Source organism: Tetranychus urticae, chromosome 1 (assembly GCF_039701765.1).
Source record: "Tetranychus urticae isolate SD_2017Ah chromosome 1, NJAU_TeUrti_SD_1.0, whole genome shotgun sequence".
In the NCBI taxonomy this organism is placed as follows: Eukaryota; Metazoa; Arthropoda; class Arachnida; order Trombidiformes; family Tetranychidae; genus Tetranychus; species Tetranychus urticae.
The window spans coordinates 31471731-31494244 of NC_142958.1; the positions used below are offsets into that span (position 1 = coordinate 31471731).

The 22514-nt window shown below is 30.6% G+C and overlaps 1 protein-coding gene across 1 annotated transcript in view; it reads right to left on the bottom strand.

Annotated features, from left to right (window-relative positions):
* LOC107361925 (nephrin-like) overlaps positions 1–22514 on the bottom strand; it is a 66104-nt gene that overhangs the window by 15533 nt on the left and 28057 nt on the right. The window contains exons 2-5 of the mRNA XM_015928877.3: positions 7287–7421; positions 5028–5149; positions 4855–4912; positions 2203–2550 (exon numbers count right to left, since the gene is read on the bottom strand). Of these exons, the coding sequence (XP_015784363.2) occupies positions 2203–2550; positions 4855–4912; positions 5028–5149; positions 7287–7421 (663 nt within the window). The remainder of the gene's footprint in view (positions 1–2202; positions 2551–4854; positions 4913–5027; positions 5150–7286; positions 7422–22514) is intronic.

The window sequence follows — 22514 nt, forward strand, 5'->3', positions numbered from 1 at the left end:
CAAAATATAATAGCAACATTTCACAGAATTCTCTATTCCAGTTTCAATTGGAGTGATTTACATGATAACTTTTCCAGTTTAAAACGACATTATGAGTAGTTAAACACAGCATGTGATTTAAAACCCTCTATTCTGTCACAGAATCCCAGCATTCAATGCTCGATCAATAATAAACAGGATATTTTAGCTAATCTGTATCATTTTTTTCAGATAGCCCAAGTGTCTTGAATTTTTATGTACTTTTCATCAATTATTCGTTATATCCAAAGTACGAGCCTTATTCTTGCATCGAATGACAATAGAGATTGAATGCTTGAACCTAGAACTGGTAGAATTATGACATTGTTTGTGAAATCGGTGATTCTGTTTTGATATTTCCTCCGTGCTGTTTTATTCATAATAGTTGTTAATTTAACTGAATGACGCATAAGCTTGGCTGTTTTGTGTATACGAGTTGCAATGTACATCATCTTAGCATTTGCATCTCATCAGTTGAATGAACTAAATTAAGCTGAAGGAGTTCTTATAACTTCATTGTTCCTTGCCTGCAAGAAAAATGCTACCGATTCCTCCCATCAGGTCAAGATAGAGCGTTGTAGAAGGAATGCAAAGAAGGACTGTGGGTTGGAAACAAGTTTTACGTTCGTCTCAAGTTAATGCTTGTTTATGCTCGAAACCAATGAAAGTACCGAAGTAAAGAACATAAAAAGCCATAAGATGGAAAACCCTTCTATGTATCTCACCATGCACTTATTCATTTTTGAGATGCTTATCGTTTAAGGACAAAACAGTCAAAAACAAGCAAATCATCAAATTGCTGAGACTTTTTATGCTATTCCTCAACAAAATGGACAAACTCAATTTACTTGAACTCAATCTATTTTCTATTATTTATAATAGATGCATCCATTCGCAAACAGACAAACAATTTATATCAACCAATTTGCTTATGCATTCCATGCATCTCATCATTCATCATGTGACACCTTCAAACTTTACGATGAAATATGAAATAAATGAAAAAAACATAATGATGATGGCCTAATATTGATGATGTTAATGATTAAAAAGCAAGAAAATATTGTTCTGTTCAAAGTGAAAATTTTCTTCCCTTTACTTTCTTTTTATTCACTCTTTTTGTTGCTGTTTAAAAAAATATTGCATCTGATACTTTGGTCAAGATAAATGACCTTTAAAGTAATAAAAACTGTGAAATATAATATTTAACCTGACAAGTTCAATTTTGTGACCAGAAAAGGAGAAAAGATGTTCGTGTTTCCTGGTTTCTACCAATTTAACCCTTCATCATGACTTTGTGCCATTCTCATTATATTTTTGCCTCAATCAATTTCCCTGAATTTTTGGGTGAACAAGAAAAAAAGAGTTGAAAAACTGAGCACATTGTGACAAAAGCAACAATAAAAAATAGCCTTGGGTGACAAGTTTAATAAGGACAACATGGAACCTCGAAATTCAAAGTTGCGCACTGAGAAGAGGGAAAAAAGAAGAAAATGTTGGAAAAACATTTTTCGCTGTTAATGAGCTTATCGAGTAAAATTTTCCTGTTTATGTCAGTTTTTGTGTCCAGACGACTGTTCATATGCAATGGAGTAAATGAAGTTTTCCCAAGAAAATGATTCTTTCATTTTTACATTAAATATTGATTGTTGTTTCATCTTGTTTTCATTATCAATTTGTCCGAAGCTAATGATGAATATTATCCAACAAATGATGATAATTATTTCATTTTTTTTCTTCTTTTCGCTTCACCTTCATCATGGTAATAATTGAATAGCTATTGATGAAATGGTGAACAATTGTTGTTGAGATAATATTGATGATATTATATGGTTAAAAGCTGACGATAATAAATTGCTATCCAATGTGGAAATGAAAATGCTCAGTGAAACGGTAATAATATTGTTTCATAATAATATTGATACTGATTAATAGCTATTGAACCAAATAAGATGGTAAATGAATGAAATTGTTTTTTTCGTTCATTTCTTTTCTCTTTCTTCATCAAACCTTGTTACAGTTTCATCAATCTACCGATTAATCTTGGAATTATTGTTATCATGATTATCGAGAGAAAGCGTAAACATTTTGAAAATGCTTTGAAAAGTGTTTGCGAGTATTTGATTGAAACGAAAACTGAGAAAACTCGATTTTCATTGTTTTACGAAAGTAAAGTATATTTACCTTTTTTAAGTTGAACGTTGTTTCTAAACCAGGCTAATTTGGTTTCAGGCTTGGTGAGTGAACTTGTGTTACAGGTTAAGGTTACCCTTTGAGCTTCTTTGGCATAAATGGTGTAATGATATTTACGTGTGTCACTGGAAGATACGGAATTTGGATAATTGTTGTAATAATTGAGGTCCATTTTAAAGTTGTATTGAGCCTCGATCAGTTGACTTTTAGCGGGTGAACTTGAATTGGAAGAAGTTGAAGGCAAAGATGATATGGACGAATCTTGATGATGAGTTTGTATTCTGGAAGAGCCTTTCAAGATTGGCGCTGAAGAAAATATTGTAATGTCTTTGGGTCCAACTTTTGGAGAAAAAACAAAAAAGATTTTCAAATAGAAATTCATTTACTTTTTGGATTGCGATTCAATTGATCTTTTACTAATCAAATGATCATGATAATGAGTAAATGTATTGAGATCTTAAAAATGTACGAGTTCTTCGAAATCTTCGACTTTATTTATTCGAAAGTTTTCTTCAAAAAATGCAAATCTTTGAAGCTCCATTATTCGGAACACCTGATCTTGTCTGATGCTTTGATTTGTATTAACAGATTTTAGTGCTTCTCTTCGGCTGTAATTAGTTTCGAATCTTGATTTTTGTGCTTTTCTCTACTTTTTATGGAAAGAGATAAAAGTTTTTAATGTCTTTTTGTTCATGAATTTTTCATGATTGAAACTTGGTTCTTGTGAGTAGAAATGATTGTTGAACTGAAAACTTGATTCTATTTATGAGATTTTTTAAGTAATTTGAAAAAATGGTTTATTCCAAGAGAAGAAAAGACAAAGGAAAAGACAAAAATTCATTACTAATCAAATGATAAATTGTGAAAAAGATGAGTTTCGGTGAAACAGAATATTCAGCAAAAACTTTGCAACCGGCTTTACAGAAATCACAAATTCTCATCATGATAATATCCATTGACATGATATTTATACAAAAATCATTTCATGTTCCCTGTGATTTGAACATTTTTCCCATTTCGTTTGTCAATCTTGTCTGATTAATATTAATCAATGAGGGTTTGCAAAGGAAAAAAATGAAAAAAATGATTTTCTATCTTGTCAAACATGAACTAAATATTGTAAAAACTTCTTACTTTTCCCACCAAATCATGTATATATTCAAGGAAAAAGTTGTAACGATCAGAGTTTTGGCAAGAAGAAAGTACAAAAAAGGATCAGATGATGGAAAAGGTAAGAATTCAGGAAAACGGAAACAAATCGAATGAAGAAGACAAGAAATGGATGAAACGGAAGGAAGACACAAAATTTTGAAATTTTTCTTCAAACAATAAATCAATGATTTCACAGCTTTTATTCACGATATTCACCATGTAAATGAAGTGGAAAAAGTTGCAGAACAAACAGAAAGTAAAAAAGTCTGAAAATCCCAGAAACAACAGAAATGTTCAACTCTTACGAACTATGATTAACGATTGCTAACGATTAAGATTAGGTTCGTTTACGGAAATAAAGTTGATTATCGAATGTAACTTTTTTCCTCTAAACTCACGCTTTTCCATTCAATAAGTTTTTTATCAATACAAGACAGAAATGTCATGGAAAAAATTTGCAAGAAAAATGCTTTCAAGATTATGGAATTGAACTCTTATTTTGGTGGCAACAGAAAAGTTTTTCAATTGAATTATTCTTTTTTCTTCCAATTGATATTCAGCAACGAGTTTGCCTCAAGGGACTGATTCAATCATATCAGCAACATTATATCATTCTCAATGGATTATCATGAGAATCGGCAGATTCCATCGATAACAAGATGAACAATAAATTGAAATTCGAAATGAGGTGAACTTCTGCGACAAAAAATGCTTTCAGCCTTTTCTTTCCTGTATTGAATTTCTACAGAATTTTGCAAAAACTTCTCTTAAGAATTTCCCAACCACAGAACTTTATTTAAGAATTTCATGCAAATTTTTTCTCGAATTTCTCGAAGTTTTTTCACAAAATAACGAACTTCAACTTCTGGCAATTTTTTTGAATTTTCCTTTTCGAACTTTTTCGATTTTTTTACAGAAATTTTCTTTCGATTCATTTTCTTTTAGAAGCTTGGTTTTTAAATTCATAGAATTTCAGTTTTCTTTTGTCTGAATCTTTAGGAAATTCCATTTCCAAGAACATATTCGACTTTCTTTCCGTATATTCTTCGTTCGAAGGCCGAAGTTTGTGAATTTTGAAGAGATTAGCATTTTGTGAGTCAAATTTTATTGTAATTATCTTACGAGATAGAATTTGAGATGAAACTTGAAATTCAAGTGATGGCTTCAGCTTGATTTATACCGAATTCTGAGAACTTTTATTGATCATTAAATTATTTTTAATATCATGTAAGTTCAATTTAATGATATTCCAATAAGTATCACTTGAACCAAGTTTCATCATTATCTGTTTAATATTTTGTCGTTGACAACTTTCTTATCATTATCATCATTGATTAGCATCAAATACCCATCATGAAACTGGTTGAATCGTAAAATGAACCTAAATGTAATTCAATTAGAATTCATCATTTTTTGGATTCATATTTTTTCCTATTCCTGGGAATGCAACTCAATAAAGTTTATAAATTATAGCATTAAATCAATTCTTACCCATCACAGTTAATTTTGAGCCTGATCGGATTGGTTTATTATTGAATGCTGGACCAACCTTTTGAACATAAAGATGACATGAAAAAGTTGATTAATCAGAAGAAGAAGAAAAAAGAGAAAAATATTGAAAAGATTATTGAGTTTCATTCAATGCTGATGAAATCTAAACTTACCTGACATTGATAATCTCCTTCATCTTCTAATTGGACGTTAGTTAATTTTAAATTGAATACTCCTGATGATTGGTGAACTTTCATAGAATATCTTGGAAATCCTGGAATTTCAGGATCAAAACCTTTCAAAAGAACAGAATAAAGAATTAGAAAAAGTACATTTTAATGATTGATAAAAAAATCTTGAAATGATGGTCAACATGGAAAAGAAATGAAAAGTCAACATTTCAGATTCAAACTTTTACGCTTAAAATGAAAATTGTGTCAACTCTGAATTGAGCTAAAAAAAGGTTGATCCAAATGATGGTAAATTTAAAGTGTCAAATTTTAATGAAAATGAACAAAATTGAAATGGATTAAACTGAAGAAGAGCGATAAAGTTTGAAGGGTTTCGAGTGAAAGGATTGATTCGAATGGATTAATTGAAATTGAATAAGATTAAGGGAAGAGAAATGATATAATGGAATGATAATGATGATCAGGAAAGCAAATGATGAGTGTGATGATGATGAGCTTGGAAGATGCAAAGGCAAATGTGATTGTTGGAAGGTGAATAAAGAGTTGGAAGAGTAAACACAAATAAAAGGAGAAAAGGAAAGGATAAAAAGCAATCTCATCTAATTTTATCTTCAAATTTCAGTTGCAACTCTTTGCTCTCCATTTCAGGCAAATTATTGTTATTCACAATTAAATTATACAAAACTCAGCATTTGACTTTTACGTTATTTTATTTTCTTCCCTTTCATTTGTTGGTAAAACTTGTTTTTTTGGGCAAATTGTAATTGATGGCATGATGATGATGAGCAAGGCAAAATAGGTTGGATTTGTTCAGTTTAATTTGGATCACCTTTTTAGAATAAGATTAAATTGAAAAGTGTTTGCAATTACTTTTGATTGCATTTTAATATTTACAGTTTCAATTGATCGCAAACGAGTTGAACGGTTGCAAGTTGAAAAGAGTGTTAAAAGGGTTGTAATGTTAGTTTGTTTGCAAACAAAAAGAGTTGACGAGATAAAGTGAAAAGTGTTAATGGAAATGTTGAAAAAAATGTATCTTTTTAATTAGCGTTAATTAGAAAATCATGTCACAACTTATTTAGCTTCAATTAACTTTTTGCCTCACGAATCGAGTAGAGTGAAGTAAAGACAAAAGAAGTTTTTTTTCACCTTTTTTCAGGCAACGTTTCACTTGTTACATCTTCTTTCAATGTTTACCAATATCATTATCGGTTAGAGGGTAAAAAATGAAAAGATAATCATTTGTATTGATTTTTCCGCTTTACTTGTGTATTTAAGGGTTGCAAAAGTGGATTAAATTTCATCATTAGATTCAATTTGCATTTTTTTTGCTGGTCTTGTTTTGAATCCTCATTAAGCTCAATGAGCAACTGAAGTTGCAATCGATTTATGAGTTGAGATATTAGTAATAATAATAGACAAATAAATAAATTGCCATTTTTTGATGAATATTGCCAGTCGCCAATGAAGGGCATCAAATGACCTTGAAACTTCTAAAAAGATCCTGGAATTCTTATAAGCATACAATAAAAAAATCCGCTTCAAGATTGTTGTCAAAAAAGGGTTCTATTATAATTGAAAACTTTAAATGAAAGACCTATGCAAATTGCGACGCAAAAATAGACAACCTCACCTAAGCGTTCTGATTTTGGGTGGATGATAATGTTATTACGATAGAAGTGAATGTGCAAATGTCTTTTACTCACTGGGCAAATTACTGACTGACCTTGAGTGTTCTAACTTATAGTTCCTCAATCTGCGGGAGGTCCAAGTCAGTGGTCTGTAGCATTAACTGTTCGTAGGTTATGAGTACAAACAGGTAGAAAAAACGCCCAGTACAATACCCGAAGCAATAGGTAATTAGGTAGGCTCTTTAAATTGCATAAAATTTTCTTCTATTAATTTTGTTAATTCCGAAAGAAATCGATTAAATTGAGGATTTCATTGGAAAACTGATTTTGATGAAATCGCCCATCATAATAAAATGTATTTTCACAATAATACTACGATAAAAAATAGCGATAGATGGCAGTTAAGAGACAAAAAGCTCAATTTTTTTGTAATATTTTGAAGAATGCAGAAATTCAGTTAAGAATAATGTTCAAATTTAAGATAAAAATGAACTTTGAAACCGATCATCACTCAAGCTCTTCAGATTTCCCTTTGAATCTGACGACACTTCAAGATTTTCATTTCAATTTGTCTTAAAATTTGAATTGTTGAAGGTTTAAATAAAATTACCTAAAAGGAAACCATCTTTACTCCATTGAACGGAGCCTTTTTGATTGCCAACTGTACATTCAAGTTCAACATCATCGCCTTCTGTAACTGTCATGTCTACAGGTACAACACGAAAAAATTGATGAAACGATGATTCTGTTAGGGAAGAGAAAAAAAATGAGACGAAAAAAAGATGAGTAAACACAGAAGAGAAGAGATAAAAAGGTAAGAAATATTGATTTATAAAAGCTCTGTAAGATGATGAGAGAGAGAGTAAACTGTCAAAACAAGAAGATAAAAAAATATCCTAAACCATTATTATCACAATAATATCCGGTTCTATTAATATCTTGTTAATCTTTTTTCCTTACCAACATCCCAATTGATACTTATTGATAATACTATTACTTGAAATGATGATAATAAGCGAAGAATAAGAAAGACAAAGGAAGATGAGAGTCAACTTGCAATGAAATCTTTTCAGTTTCATTGTCAGAATGCACATGTTTCTCCTTATCATCTGTTGATAATAATGATTCTGTTCATAGCTAATGATGATAGACAACGTTCATTGTTTTGTCAAAGTTTACCATTTTTTTGTTACTCTCTTGACTGTTAATAAACATTATCGTTATTATAGTTCTCACTCTATTATTATTTCGAGTTTTCATAAAACTGAATAGTTTTTGTTTGGTTTCTCTGTTTTGAATCAAAAGTGATGAGATAACATCAACAGGGAGTAACTGAGAATGTCAAGGTGAAAAGTGAGATAAAGTTTTGGCAAAGAAATTGGTTGTAAAAGAGAAGTTGAAAAAGTAAGGTTCATTAGTTGAGGAAGACCAGGTAATGATAGAGATAAAGACAATGTTGTTTTAACAGAATGCTATCTGAATGAGATGAAAAGGAAAATTGATGAAAGGACAATTGTTTCGCCATGTATTTCAATTGCTTGTAATTCAATAGTTTGTGAGTTTAATGCTTTCAAATTGCTCAACAGATAAAGCTTGACTTTTGAATATTTCCAGTCATTTATGTTTCACCTTTTTGTTGCTGTTTTTTTTCAACTTTTTTCATGTTCAGTTGAATCAATTGTTGGCAAGTTTGACTGTGCCATGTTGTAAATGGAGTGAAAAGGAAATGATTTGAAACAAAACGAAGCAAATAATTGAAGCAAACAATTGATTCCACCGATGATCAAGATGATAATGATTATGGTCGTGGACTGGGAATGAATACTGGGATTGGGAATAACTGTGAAGGTAAAAAGACAAGAAAAGGATGACGCGAGTCGAATCAGTCGAGATACATTATTATGATATTAGTGAGGGTATTAAGAAAGGAAAGCGTAATGATGATGATGATGAGTATGGCAAGAAAAAGAAGGGATAAAAAAATATTATTTATATGATGAGAACTGATTGGGAAGGATAAACAGGGAATGATAAGGCCAGAATAGTGGTTGTGATCAATTAACCAGAGAAACAGTGAAAGGAAGAAAACCTGAAACTAATCTGGTAGGATTTTGTTTAAAAACTTATTCAGTCTCGTTATAATTGTGAGCTTTGGTTTTCTCGTTGAAAGGACATTGACAGGGAGTGAAAGAGCATAATTGAGCGGCAGTAAGATAACAGCTAAATACTGCCAAAGATAAGGGTGATGATGATAATGATAGCATTGTTAATCTGATGAAACGGAAATATCTTGAGAGGCTCTTTTTTGCTTCATCTTTACTCTTCAGCCTACCTTCCGTTATAAGATAAGCAAGTAAAGCTTGAAATCATGTTCAAATTAATATAATGAGTTATCAAATGCATGGCAAGTGTGCTCAGTGAAAAAGTGAATATAAAATGAAAGTAAATTAATTAAGAGGAGAAACTGAAAGTGCAAGACTGGGAGTTGGCTGGGAGTTTAAGTGGGAGTGAAAGCTGGGAGTTGGAATTTGATAATGAATAACAGCTTGAGGCTTATAGATTTAAGCGATACTTCACGTGAGCGTGTGGTATGTTTTTGTGGATAAGAATGCTTTAGAGTCTAAGCTCACTTGGAATCTGCTTTTATTAGACTTGAAAACGGTAGCATCACTCCCAGTGAGAATAGCATAAGATAACCTTTTCTTTTGCAAATGCCTATTTCTTGTTTCTCTCGCTATCAACAACTTTCCCAAGCTTACATCATCATAATCATTAATTTTATTTTCATCATTCCCTTAGTTCGTCATCTTTCCTCACTCCCAGCTACTTACTTTTCAGCTTTTCTTACACTTTTTCAAAAGTGATTCTCATGATGATGATGATGATGTAGTTATCTTTCTGTCTTTCAATGAGCTTGAATAAATTCTGACCAATGTGTTACTCAGAATATATTAGAATTAAATAATCTTGAAGCCTTTTCTGTTTAATGCTTCTCTCCACTCAATTTAATACCCGATTCTAATAACAAAATGTCTCGTCTTCTTCCTTTTACTTGCTTCATCCTCAACTTTATCCTTTTCATCATAATCATAATCATTTTCATCCTCTTCTTCATGTGTCAAGTTCACCGAGAATACAAATTTGGCAGTTGCACAGAAAGTTGAGTTTTATCACGCTGATTCAGTTTACCTTTTTAACCTTGCCTTTTGTTTTTCATTAGCTTATAAAGTAAACTTTGAGATATCATTGAGATTCAACTGTTTTACTGTGAAATGAAATAATGTAAAGACGAAACAAAAGTAAAAATATCTCAACATGGGAACAAAAAGAAAATATGAAAATGAAATTTTTCCTTATCTAATACTTAAGGTTAATTTTGAGGAGAAGAGATGAGAGTAAAATGATGATGAAAGAGAAGAAGAGAAGACAAAACCAAGAATAGAAAGATAATGATGATCTTTGATGTACTTTTTCACGCTATCATTATTATTAACATTATTATCAGTATTTTTATGTTCCCCTAATATGATTAACATTATGAGTTGGATCATCTTCATGAACAGTAATCATCGTCATTATGATGCCTTACTACCAACCATACAAACCATAGTAAATACACTTTAACCTCTAAACTTGAAAATACATAAAACAAGAGTTAAAAGAAGAAGAAGAAAGAAAAAAAATGTTTATCGTAAACAGCCATTCTCATCATTCTCATCACCATCATACTCATGAGTGTACATCATGTTCAAGAAAAGGGGTTGGACACCAAGAAAATATCTGATGGAGAATGAACAAGGTAAAAGAGTGAAACATTAAGAAAAGTGTAGATTCCAAGTAATCTCTTGAATATGAATGAAAGAAGCCAATTTACAAACCAAACTAATTGGATCCTTGTATTAATAAGTCTCATGAAATGTTCAAGTAAAATATCAAAAGGCCAACTGCTGTTCACTCGCTTTCTTTTCTGATAAACCATTTCTTGAATCTTCATCAAATATCTTTACAAACTCGAAATTAAACTTTCAAAATAAGTCATTCACCTCAGAATTCAGACTGAAAGAATTCGTCAAAATTATCGATTATGATTGCGACTCAAAGAGAAGAGTTTCTCTTTGTTGGAACTGGAGTAGGTTGGATCATCAAAGTTAGTCTGATTCCGTCAAGTGTAGACTTCGGAAAGTGGAGGGTCAGAAGTTATTTATTTGCCTAAAAAATATAATCTAAATCTTATTAACAATTAGATCATGAACTGATTTTTGCAATATGATCTGTAAGATTTTCTGACACCGAAAAGATTAGATGACAATTTCCCAGTCTTAATGTGAATCCAGAGATGTTACAATTTGATCAGTAAATTTAAATATTCCGAAAATGATGTGACCTTTATAAGACCTCTAAAACTATGAGGAGGGAATCCCAAAAATGACCTTGGATAACCTTCACCTTGAAATATAGCAAACAAGTATCAAATTCAAAAAATCTTCAAGCCGATTGTCCATCCGAGAGCCCAAAGATCCAAGTGTCAAAGATTAGCTAAAATTTCCTCTATATGTCCGGAACAGAATCGACTTTTTAGACAATTTAAAAAAAAGAAGAGTCAAAGGGAAATGAAAGTAAAGTCAGCAAAACTAATTAGACATAGAAATGGTTTTTCTACAGACATGTTCAGAATCCATTCAACGTCATTTCTAGCTGAATAAGAATTGTATTAAGCATCTAAAATTTTGTAAATTGTTTTTTGATAAAAACTGAAAATCAATTAACGCTATTTTTATTGACTGAAAGAATCTTTATAAACATCAATGAAAGCACAATGTAATTGTTTAGTATTATTTTTGCATTAACATGAATCATTTTCTTGCCATTTTAAACTTGCACCTTTCAATCTAACTATTGAAACTTTATCATTCTCCAAAGCCATGATATCCTGATAAAATGAATCAGATAAAAATGAAATTATATATAAAACAGGTAAAAAGAGTATAAACAAGTTTATCCTTGATAAGCTTGTTAAGAAACTTGAAAATCATTTTTCTTTCAACCAACAAAAAAAATGATAAAAACTCACAGAAACATGATGAGAAGGCAGAAAAGGTTATTCCAGCCAAGACTGGGAGGAGAAGATGAAAAACACTTACACAGAAACAGCATTAAACCCTTAAGCTATTGTGATGATATTTTCCCTGAAAACCAAACTTGCATCATTTAAAGCATCATTTTTTGATAATGACCATTCCAATTGTTTTGTCAAGTTAAAGGAATAAAAATTCTTATTCTTTTTTCTTCTCGTCTTTGAATAATAAACTTAACGATAAAAACAAATTGAAATATCGATTCATCAAACATGCATTAAATTTCTAGCTGAATTCATGTAAATTTTCCTCGAGGTGAAAAGCTTAGAAAAAAGACTTTCACCAAATGATTTGTCAGTTACAGCTATTAATAGGAAATGAAGCAAATTCATCGTTTCAACGAAAGTCTCGATTAAGAAAAAAAAAGAATTTCGTTTCATGGAAAATCTGAAAAGTTGAAGTTTCATTAACAGATTTGCAACTGAAGTTTTGATCGTGAAACGAGATAAATTTCAGGGAATTTTGTTCACTGCGAATTAATTTTTTCACGATTCATGTCGATACTTTTAATGAATGTTGAACTTTACTGAACAGTTTAAATGAAGTTATCATTGAAACTGAACTTCTTTTCCTGACATTTTTCATTCAATTTCATGGCTTTGAACAATCTGCCGAGTAAAATTATTGAGAGCAAAAAAGTGACGAAAAAAGTTCTCATGAGAATTGGAATGATAAGTGTTTCAACATTGAAATGATGGCGATGAAGTTAACAATAATAATTTATCATTTCAAGATGTTTACTGTTTCAATTATTGTAAGTAAATTTGACTTTTCTCATTTTTTCCACGTTCATTTTGCTCAACAAAATGATCAGTTAATTTTTGGCTCAAAAGGCTGACAAAAGGAAAATGAAACATTTATGAAATTTGAAACTTATCAACTTGTCATCGTCTTAATGTAATTATGATTGATTTGATAAATTAATGGCTGCTTGTTAATCACAAAATAACATTGACTATTCAAAGAGGCGGATTGAAGCTGTGAAACGAGTCGAGAAAAGTTGTCTCAATCAATGAAACTTTCATTTCTTTTGGTAAAAGCTTATTGTTGGTTCAATGATAATCGATGAAAGTGAATATAGCGATTTCAGTTGAAATATTTAACAACAATTCTTAATGGTCATTGAAATTCCCTGAATACAGTTCTTGATTTCAAGTAATAATCATAAAAGTTTCTTCGAACGTGATTAAACTTTATCTTCCATTTGATTTACGTTTACTTTGCATTCACTTTGAAACGAAAAAAGGCATTTCTCGAGAAGAAAATTTTCTAAATAAAAGTTAAAAGTTAAGTAAGATGTTCATCTTGTCGAACTGAAAAGTCTGATCAAACCAGAAAATGTTTAATGAAACCTGGTGATGAAGAAAAATTTGATTAGAATGAACAAGTTTTTCACAAATCTAGAAAATCTTCAAATTACAAAGTAACACTTTTGCATGGAAACCAATGAACTTATTTAAACTTAATTACCGAGTTTGAACTGAACAAGAAAACATCTAACAAGGGAAGGTGCCTAAGTGGTACGGTTCGATTCGGGAAATTTTATGATAAATCGATAGAAATGTGTGAAAAAACATGTCTGGTGAAATTTTAGGACTTGCAAATTTTCGCTTCAATTTTTATTCTATTTTAAAGTCTAATCAGACCCATTGAAATAAGCTGAAAATGGCAAAAACAAAGACATTTCATAAAAAAGCAAACAAAATGAATGTTGTTCACAGCTTCATAATGGTCATTTTTCATGGGCAAAGTTGACTTAAAGCATTGAAAACTTGAATAAAAATTGAAGCGAAAATTTGCAAGTCCTAAAATTTCACCTGACATGTTTTTGCACACATTTCTATCGATTTATCATAAAATTTCCCGAATCGGACCGTACCACTTAGGCACCTTCCCTTGTAAAATATATTTGACTGTTGATGTTGTTTTAAGTTGATTTAGAGCTCGAGATGAGCTCAAAATCTTCGTCGTTAACGAACATTCATTTTTACACATTTTTTAGGACTTAAGTTGGACAATCCTTTAAACAAAGCAAACACTTTGCAAGATTAATTACATTTCCAAATGATTCATCATGCAACATTGTATCATCTCAGCTCATTTATTTACGCCCGAAAAATTTAATTTCTTAAACACATTTTTTTTCTTTTTTTCGTAACTTTTTTACTCATTTGCTCAACTATTTCAATAATCATGCAAAGTTTGGTTGATGAAGAAGCTTTACATTGTGATAAATGATTGTCAACTTTGCTAGTCTGAAAAAGATGGTAAAAATACTTTTTTTGCTCAATGAATACATTCAACTGTAATATAATTCAAGTGAATGCTCATAATTTTTGACTGGAAAAGCATTCTTTTTGCACACTTTGAAGCAATGAATTTTAATAAATGCAAAAGTCATGGTAATTTGAAATAGGAAAATGTTGAAAATTGCAATTAAAGTTAAACTTTGACACTGAAAAAGGTGACAACTTTTCCAGTTGAAGTAATTACGAGAAAAGAGCGGAAAAAAGAAAGACAAGAATATTAGTTTTTCTTTTTGATTGTCAGAAAAGTATGAAATCAATTGAATCAAATCAAAATTGATCCAATAAAATGCACACCTGAACTCCTTTGAGGTTCAAAATGAGATTGACTCAGAAAGCAGGTAAATTCTGTGAGAATTCGTTTTGTTATCATTTTTCATTTCCTTTCTTGGAACTATTGACTCCTTTATTTATCATCAACATTATCATCATTACAAGAGATTCATCTTTCAACTATTCACAATTGAAAGATTGAGAAAAGAAGATGAAAAAAATTGTTTGGAATGAAAATTTTGTTTATTCCCTGAAAAATCTGCTTGAGTCAAGAGTCTCAGCGAGAAGACTTGACTTGCTTTTCAACTTTAAAGCTGTAAACCCATTCTTTACCCCATCACTTGAAGGTGAAGATGAAGAGTAAAAGCAAATGTTCATTTGACGCAAAATACATTTCGAGGTGTAACAGGCTCATGATAAATAGTGGACTTGACTTTTTCCAGATGAATTGACAGAATGTCATTCATTCATCACAATCGCCTTTATTTTGCACTTTACCATTCAATTACTTTCGTCCATTCTTGTGATTCCAGTTTTGCAGATGAAAAGATAAAATTGTGTTCTGCCTTACCTGACAAACCATTTTTCAACTTTAATCTCAAAACATTTCATTTTCATCTTTTCTTATCAGCAAATTCATGAGAAACGAAAAGTCATGAGAGCAGAAGAATGTTCAAAAACGAACAAGAAATTGATCAATTTCGACAATATTTTCAAAACAGAAACAATTAATAGTTGGAATTTAATTTTCCCTCCCAGCAAGTGCCAGTTTCAACTCTCAGCATTTCGTAATTTTTCATGTCGAACTTTGGAAAAATTCAAAATTTCTTCTCATGAGTCGGCTTTTTCATGTTAAATGATTTTGAATGAAATGTTTATCCAGGCTGAATAAAGGCTGAAAAGATGGAAAAAAATGTTTAAAAGATTAAGATTTTCTTCCAATAAAAGCAAATAGTTTTATATAAACTTTTCTCGCCTTTTCACCTGAGATAATACGACACTCTGGACAATTGATTAGTTGCAATCCCTGTCTGGTCAGTATTGATATTTACATTCCAACTGGAAACCAATGAGAATTTCCATAGAAACAAAATTTTTCTTTTTCTTTTTTTCTCTTTTCGCAACTGTTTCCAAGTTGCATTACAATATTTTTGCTCACAAAAGAACCAGCAAGGTGACGATGAAAAGACGAAGAAATTCATTTCAATATAAATTTCAATTCAGTTATGATTCAATTTGAGATGGAAAACTCGTTTAAAATTATTTCCATTCAACTTTTATTTCTATTTTCTATTCTTCTCTTGCAACAGTTTTAAAAACTACCAACACTAAAGGCTGAGAAAATGTTGGCCAAACTGAAACCATGAAAAGACTGAAAAAGAGATGAAAATATCACGTAAAGAAACGAAACGATGATGATAAAGATAAAGTCCAGAAATGATAAGTTTTGATAGTAAAAACGTGATACAGAATTGTTTCCTTAATAAAATTATCTTTTCATGTTTTCCATCTGAATTTTCCATTCGTTAGACGAGCGACATTAACAATCTTTTATCATTAGCTCATCATCATTATTGCCGTTTTTGTTCAACTTCACCTTTCATCATTGATGACCTTTGAAAAAAGATGAAAACTCGACTCAAAATTTTGTTGAATTTTCATTGAACAACAAAAGTTGAACCTTTTCATTGAATCTTTTGTGTTACCTTTAATAGTCTAACTTTAAAGCCCATTATTTCAACTAATTTGATCTCACAAATTATTTGATTTTTACTTTCAACTTTTCTCACCATTGAAATTTTCGTGAATCTCGCTCATAAAAATAAACTTTATTAATTCGATTAATCATTTTCGGCCAATCTTTTGTTATTCAAGAAGAGTATTTGTTATTGATCATTCGCTGTTAACCTTTATTGATATTGTTCAAGAAAAGTCTTTTTTCATTCTCGATTCTCTTCCCACATTCAGAACTTTGTCAAGCAAAATGCTGAAAATTTGTTAATAACTTGAAAGGTTTCACTTTAATGTTCATCATTGTATTGTGTTTGTTATTTATTTTCAATTTGATAAATATTTTCCTTCCTCAACATTGGAAAGGAAAAATATTTAAAGGAAAATATTCGACGAATCAAAGTTTCATTTCGATCGAAATTATTCACTAGTTTGACCTTTCATTGGAAAAAAATCTGAGCTTGGAATCTGAGTTAGAGCGTAAATAAGTTGAATAATTATTCAACTCTTGTAATATTTTCTTGGCAACATTGTTAACTTGTTTAAAAATTGAATCTTTGATCATTAATTATTAGAAATGGTTAGAGTTGGTAAAATTGATGAATAAATGTTATGAAATATTAGGAATACATATTCATGGGAACAACAAGTTTGTTTAAAATGAATAAAGAAGAAGATTAATTCTGAAGTGATATCTGGTTAAAGCAAGTGTCAACTTATCATTTTCTTGACTAAATGACAAATTAAGAGGTTAAAGAACAAGAATTTTTAGAAGAAAAAAAGAATTTTAATTTCAGACAAAATTCATCGAGCATTCTCTAAGTCTATCAATTCATAATCTGATTTGATATGAGATGAATTTGTTCGGAAATGATTGATCGAAAGGAAAGAAAAAGAACAGATTTCAACCTTAAAATATTACAAATGTAAACACAGAAGACTCGAGAAAAGGTGAATTGGTTCAATTAAAGTGGACATTAGTTTCTTTATGGATTCATACAAATTTCATGCTTCACCAAACTGGATTGGATATTTTTGTGTTTCTTTCTAAATATAAAGTCATTCATTAATCGAAAATGAAAATTTATGGATTGAAGTTGATTTGAAGGAAAGAATAATCTGAATAATTTCTGGTTGGAAAACATATAAACTTTGATTTTGTTGACAACATTGAAATAAATGGTTCTATTTTTTAGTCGAGCAAAGGTCAAAAATTGTTGAAGTAAAAAGGTGAATTAGTCTCAAGAGAGGAAAGTTGTTACTCAGGTAAAGTTGTGTTTCTTTTTGATTTCCATTGAAAAGAACTGTTCATGATATTCAGTGGGTTCAACTTGACTTTATCTTCTAATTTGTTGGAAAAGAAATGATGTTGGAACCAAAAATTCAACTTCAACAGTGAAAATTGGATTCACTCAATTAGTGGAAGAAACTTTTCCGGTAAACTTTAACTTTTGATTCTCCGAACAGAGACTCGACTCTATTGCTGTTCTCATTGTTGCCCAGTTAGTCTCGATATTCACTTTGGATGTTTAATTAAGTTGATCGTTTGTCTTTCAACTGACGACCAAAAAGTCGATCATTCTCCATCTTCGAGATTAATCTCATGTTTGTGTTTCCATTTCAAGAATCACTCTTGACTTGAAGAACATAAGTTCATAAAAACTGTTGAAAGTGTTGAGGAAAAATGTTTGATTCGAAAACAAATTTTCTAAAGTTTCCAACATAAATTGTAATGAGAAAAGGTAATCTTGATTTTTCTCATTTCATGAATTCTGTCTTAATCATGAAAATCTTGAAATGTAAATTGATTCATGAAATGAATAGTCATCAGAATAAAGCAACAAAATGAAAGTTGAGTTTGAATGGAAAATTAGATTTCAGTAATTCAATTCATACAGATATTCATCTTATAATCACCATTATTAATAATGATATTATTGCTTATATTTTTAATTTGTTCAACTCATAATATTTAAATGAATGTCAAAACGAATAAATTGAAGCAAATAACTCTGAATGAAAGTCGAAGGATGAAATAAATAAACAATTTCCTTTGCTTTTCCATAACAACAATGAAATGGAAATGATAATGATATGAATGAGTTGGAACAAAAAGCATGATAAAAGAGCAAAGTCAAACAAAATTGGATGAAATAATTAAATTAGATTTTAATTCAGAACAAAGTGAAAATGAAAAAAAAGATAAAAAAGCAAATTTTCATCAACAATTGAACAATTGAATGTATAATGGAAAGAAAATATTGAAATGAGGAAAATGCAAATTAAGTCTTGAATCAGACTGGATTGACCATTGAGGCTTCAATCATGAATTTAAAGATTAATTCGTTTCACTGAGCAATCAAATGTACAATGAAGCGTTCAACTCCAAGTGATGATCAACAGTAAATTATAGCTCGAAATTATTGGTAAAAATGGTTCAACTTTATCGTTCTCCATGAAAGCAAAAAGCTGTTGATATGAGAAAAGAAGAAACTTTTTCTTTTCGATTCGAGAGAAATTCACTTTTTTCCCTTTTTCCATTCAACTTTACCATTGTTGATTGGCAGGTAATATTATTGTTTTTCATGAGGCCAATAGTTGAGTCTAAAGTTGGCTTAAATGATGAAATTGAAGGAAAAAAATTGGTGCAAAAGAGAAAATGAAGAACAAGAAAAAAATGAACAAAAAAAATATCAAACATTTTTTTCTTTTCCAACTTTTCCTTTTGTTTCCAGCATTACCAGTCTATGCCCATTTCATGCACTTGAGTTGACTCTTTTTTTTCAAACTCACAAATCAGATTCTCAATTTGTCTTTACCAACATCAATTTCATTTCTTGTCAAAATTCAACTTTTCCTTTTCTTTTTCAACTTTTCCACCAAATTTCTAGTTTCCTTGGCCAACATACAGACATATTCAAACTCTGTCTGGCAATCCCAATATTGAGCAGACAATTTTTGCCACCTCAACGAACAGTTGAAGAACAAGGAAAGATGTAATGCAATGACATTCAGCTTCACATGTGAATCGGACAAGAATCGTTTCAACATTCAAATTGACCAAAATTAATGGCTCATGATGTGGTCCATGCAAAATGTCAGTCAATGTGAATTCACCATTCATCAATCAATTGGTGGAATGAATTGAAGGCAATAATTTCACCATTCGAATATCGAATTTTGGTAAACTTTTGGTGAATTTTTGTTTTACTTTCAACATTTTTTCGTTCTATTTTTTCTTCGAGCTACTACAAAAGTTACTAGAAGAAGAACGCCAAATCGCTTATTTACGTGGAAACCATAGTTCCTCAGAATATGCTGATTGTGAAACTTCTTTGGAGTCAAGCAGAGAATAAACTCGATGTTGTTGCATCACTTCTAATGTGTCAGTCTGTCTTCTGTTGAGGCTTACAAAAACCGTGAAAGTGTGTGAATCAAAATACGATTTTTGTAACCATTCAAACGAAAGAATCTGTTTCGGCTTAGAAGATACTCGACAGGTAGAACTGCCATAGCAAGGGATTTCCAAGTATAATTATGAAAATTATGATTACGAAAAAGTTTATTCAATTTATATTGAAATGTTTAATCTTGAATTTGAACCGAAATTGAAAGGTTAATTAAAATTGAAGATACAAGATTCTTACTCCCAGTTGTTTCATCATGTTCCATATCAACTCCACCCTGAAAATAATATGTTAATTCAATTTTCTCTGTTTTCTTGAAGAAATGGTTATGAACATAAACCAGCCTTGAATGGAAACAGAATTGTTAATTAAAACTGAGATACTCGAGATAGACATCAATGCGAATCCGATTTTCTTTTTTTTATGATTTTTTCCATTCAACGACTTTGAAACTCTAGCAAATGTTTTAGAAACAAAGATTCAAGAAAAATGTCGTTTACAGATTTCATCACAATCATGAGGTTGGTAAATCGAAAATTTAAGAAATCTTTTTGAGAATTGTTTCGTTGATAATATTGACTATCCGATAATATTGAGCTACACCTTTAAACATCATTAACTTTCAAGTTTAGTTATTATTATAACCATGATAATCATGTTAATGATGAATATTATAAAGACTGGGCTGGATTGAGTATTAAAGCAAGTGAATGATGAAGAGTACAAAAAACAGCTTCAAGAGTATGAATTTACTTTCATTAAACTTGTTTACTTGATAAGGTAGGAAAATGTTATTTCAAATCTTACCTTTACTTTTCCATGCAATATTTCAACCTCATTAGCTTTGATAATCTTTTAGTTTGATGATATTTTTACCTCTTTTTGTATAAACTAGCAAATGATGATGATATTAGTTGAACAAAGAAGAGTGAAAAAAGGAAATTCAAAGAGAAGCCAATTATTCCATCTAAATATGGATAAAGTTGTAAGCATTTAAAGATTTACTTCATTGAGGCAAGAAAGTAAAATAAGTCGATTTTCGAATAGAAGAAAAAGTTACAGTTCTAAATACGAAAAGTTGAAAAAAAGTTCATCTTTAATGTTGAACTGTTAACAATTTTCCCATATTAATGTTGATAACAAAAGTTATAATTTTCACTCCCAGTGATGAAGGGAAGGATTTTCAAATTTTGTTGGAGAAATGAAAAATTGTTGATCGAAATTGAAAAAGCAAAAGAAAAAATGAAAATAATAATTATATCTCTTGACTAGTTTATTATTTGAGGTTGGATAAACCACAAGTGATTAGATTCAAGTTGTATTACCAAGGATTGATGATGATGATTATGATGATAATGACAATGATTGTGTGTTCTTTTATCTGCTTGTTCTCTTCATTTTATTTTCATTGTCAACATGAATTATCATCTAACTTGTACTCAGTTTTTGATAATCCTGAAAATTAATGGAAATTATTGTTATCCAATTCTGTTAGAGGCTGGGAATGATATTGAAGAATGAATAGAGTTGATGATGTTACATGAAGATAATGACGATAAAAAGGATGGATGAATGAAGATGTTGAGTACAATAGTAATGAAGGAAACATTAGAAGCTTGACTCTATTCATTTAGTAAGATATTAAAAGTTGAATGAAAACTTTTTAACGAAGGTTACTAATAGCTTTTGTTTTCGGCTTTAAAAAAAGTTTCTAATGCAGTAAAACGACTGTTTTTTCTCTTTTATTTCTTACATTTCTATAAGTACTTCCGATTCCAGGCTGACGAATCGATTATGAAACTGCACACATTTACAAAGCTTTTCATTGTTATATGATCTAAGGCTATCAAAGTCGAGGAGCTCACTAAAGAAGAAAATCAAGCTTTCGCTTCACCGATGTGAAAAGCAATATTAAAAAAAATTCTGCATTATGGAATTTTTTGTGGTATTCAAAGCCAAACTCAAACTGATTCGTCAACCACTAAACCTTTAACCTTTGTTCTCTCTTTGTATTCTCTCAATGCGTCACGCCAGCCTAACAATTGAAAATGAAAGTACCAGCCATTTAAGTTTCTGTCTGTGAAAAAGTCAAAGCTTTTGCATTCCTGTGTTCAATATATCCTGATGTCAGGAAGTACCGGGAGTTTATTCCTATTACGACTCTTTGCCCGCATAAATCACAAAGAGTCAATGCTACAGAATGCAGACGTGAAAAGGTTCAACAGATTGAAGAGCCCTAGCGCTCAAGGTCATTCAAGGTCAATCTTCTTCTCTATTTTGGGTATAATTATGAAGAGTCATTAAAGTAGAACCTTCTTTTTGGATCGGTTGTGGCACAGTAAATGTCTTTTTCCCTATTGTTATCCTTGATATCTCATTGAACCTAGTTCACATTGCGCAAAATATGCGGAACTGTCATAAAATATCAAAATTATTTAGAATTCAATGTACAGTTTTTAGTTATGATACTGGGTGCTTTTTTTACACAGTACGCTTGTTTGTAGAAATAGCTCGCGAACGGTTGCTGCTACAGACCTGAGATGTAAACCATGAGCTCCTGCAGCTAATACAGTTATAAGCTTCGTAGCTTAAGGTCATTTAAGGTCAAACCATATTTGACCTTCTAATGAAATTTGAAGGTTATTTTATCAAATTTCAAACTTTTTCGAATGTGCAATGTTAATTACATTTTCATAGCTCAGGTTGTTAAAAGAATATGTGTGTTTCCTTATCGTACAGCATAAGATCAACCACAGTGTTTGCTATTCACTATTCGACATCTTCCCTTGGACATAAGTATTAGCTAAAAAACTGGAACTCAAATATTCGTGAATATCATTAAACGCGAAGGAGATGTTAACCTAATCTTATCATTGTTTCAGCCCAAGTTGATCTTGAAATGCTAGAATTACCAAAGAATTCTGTTTTTACATCTTTGTCTCATATTTAATGAAAAAATTTAGTCTAAAGCTTGTTGATAACGCTT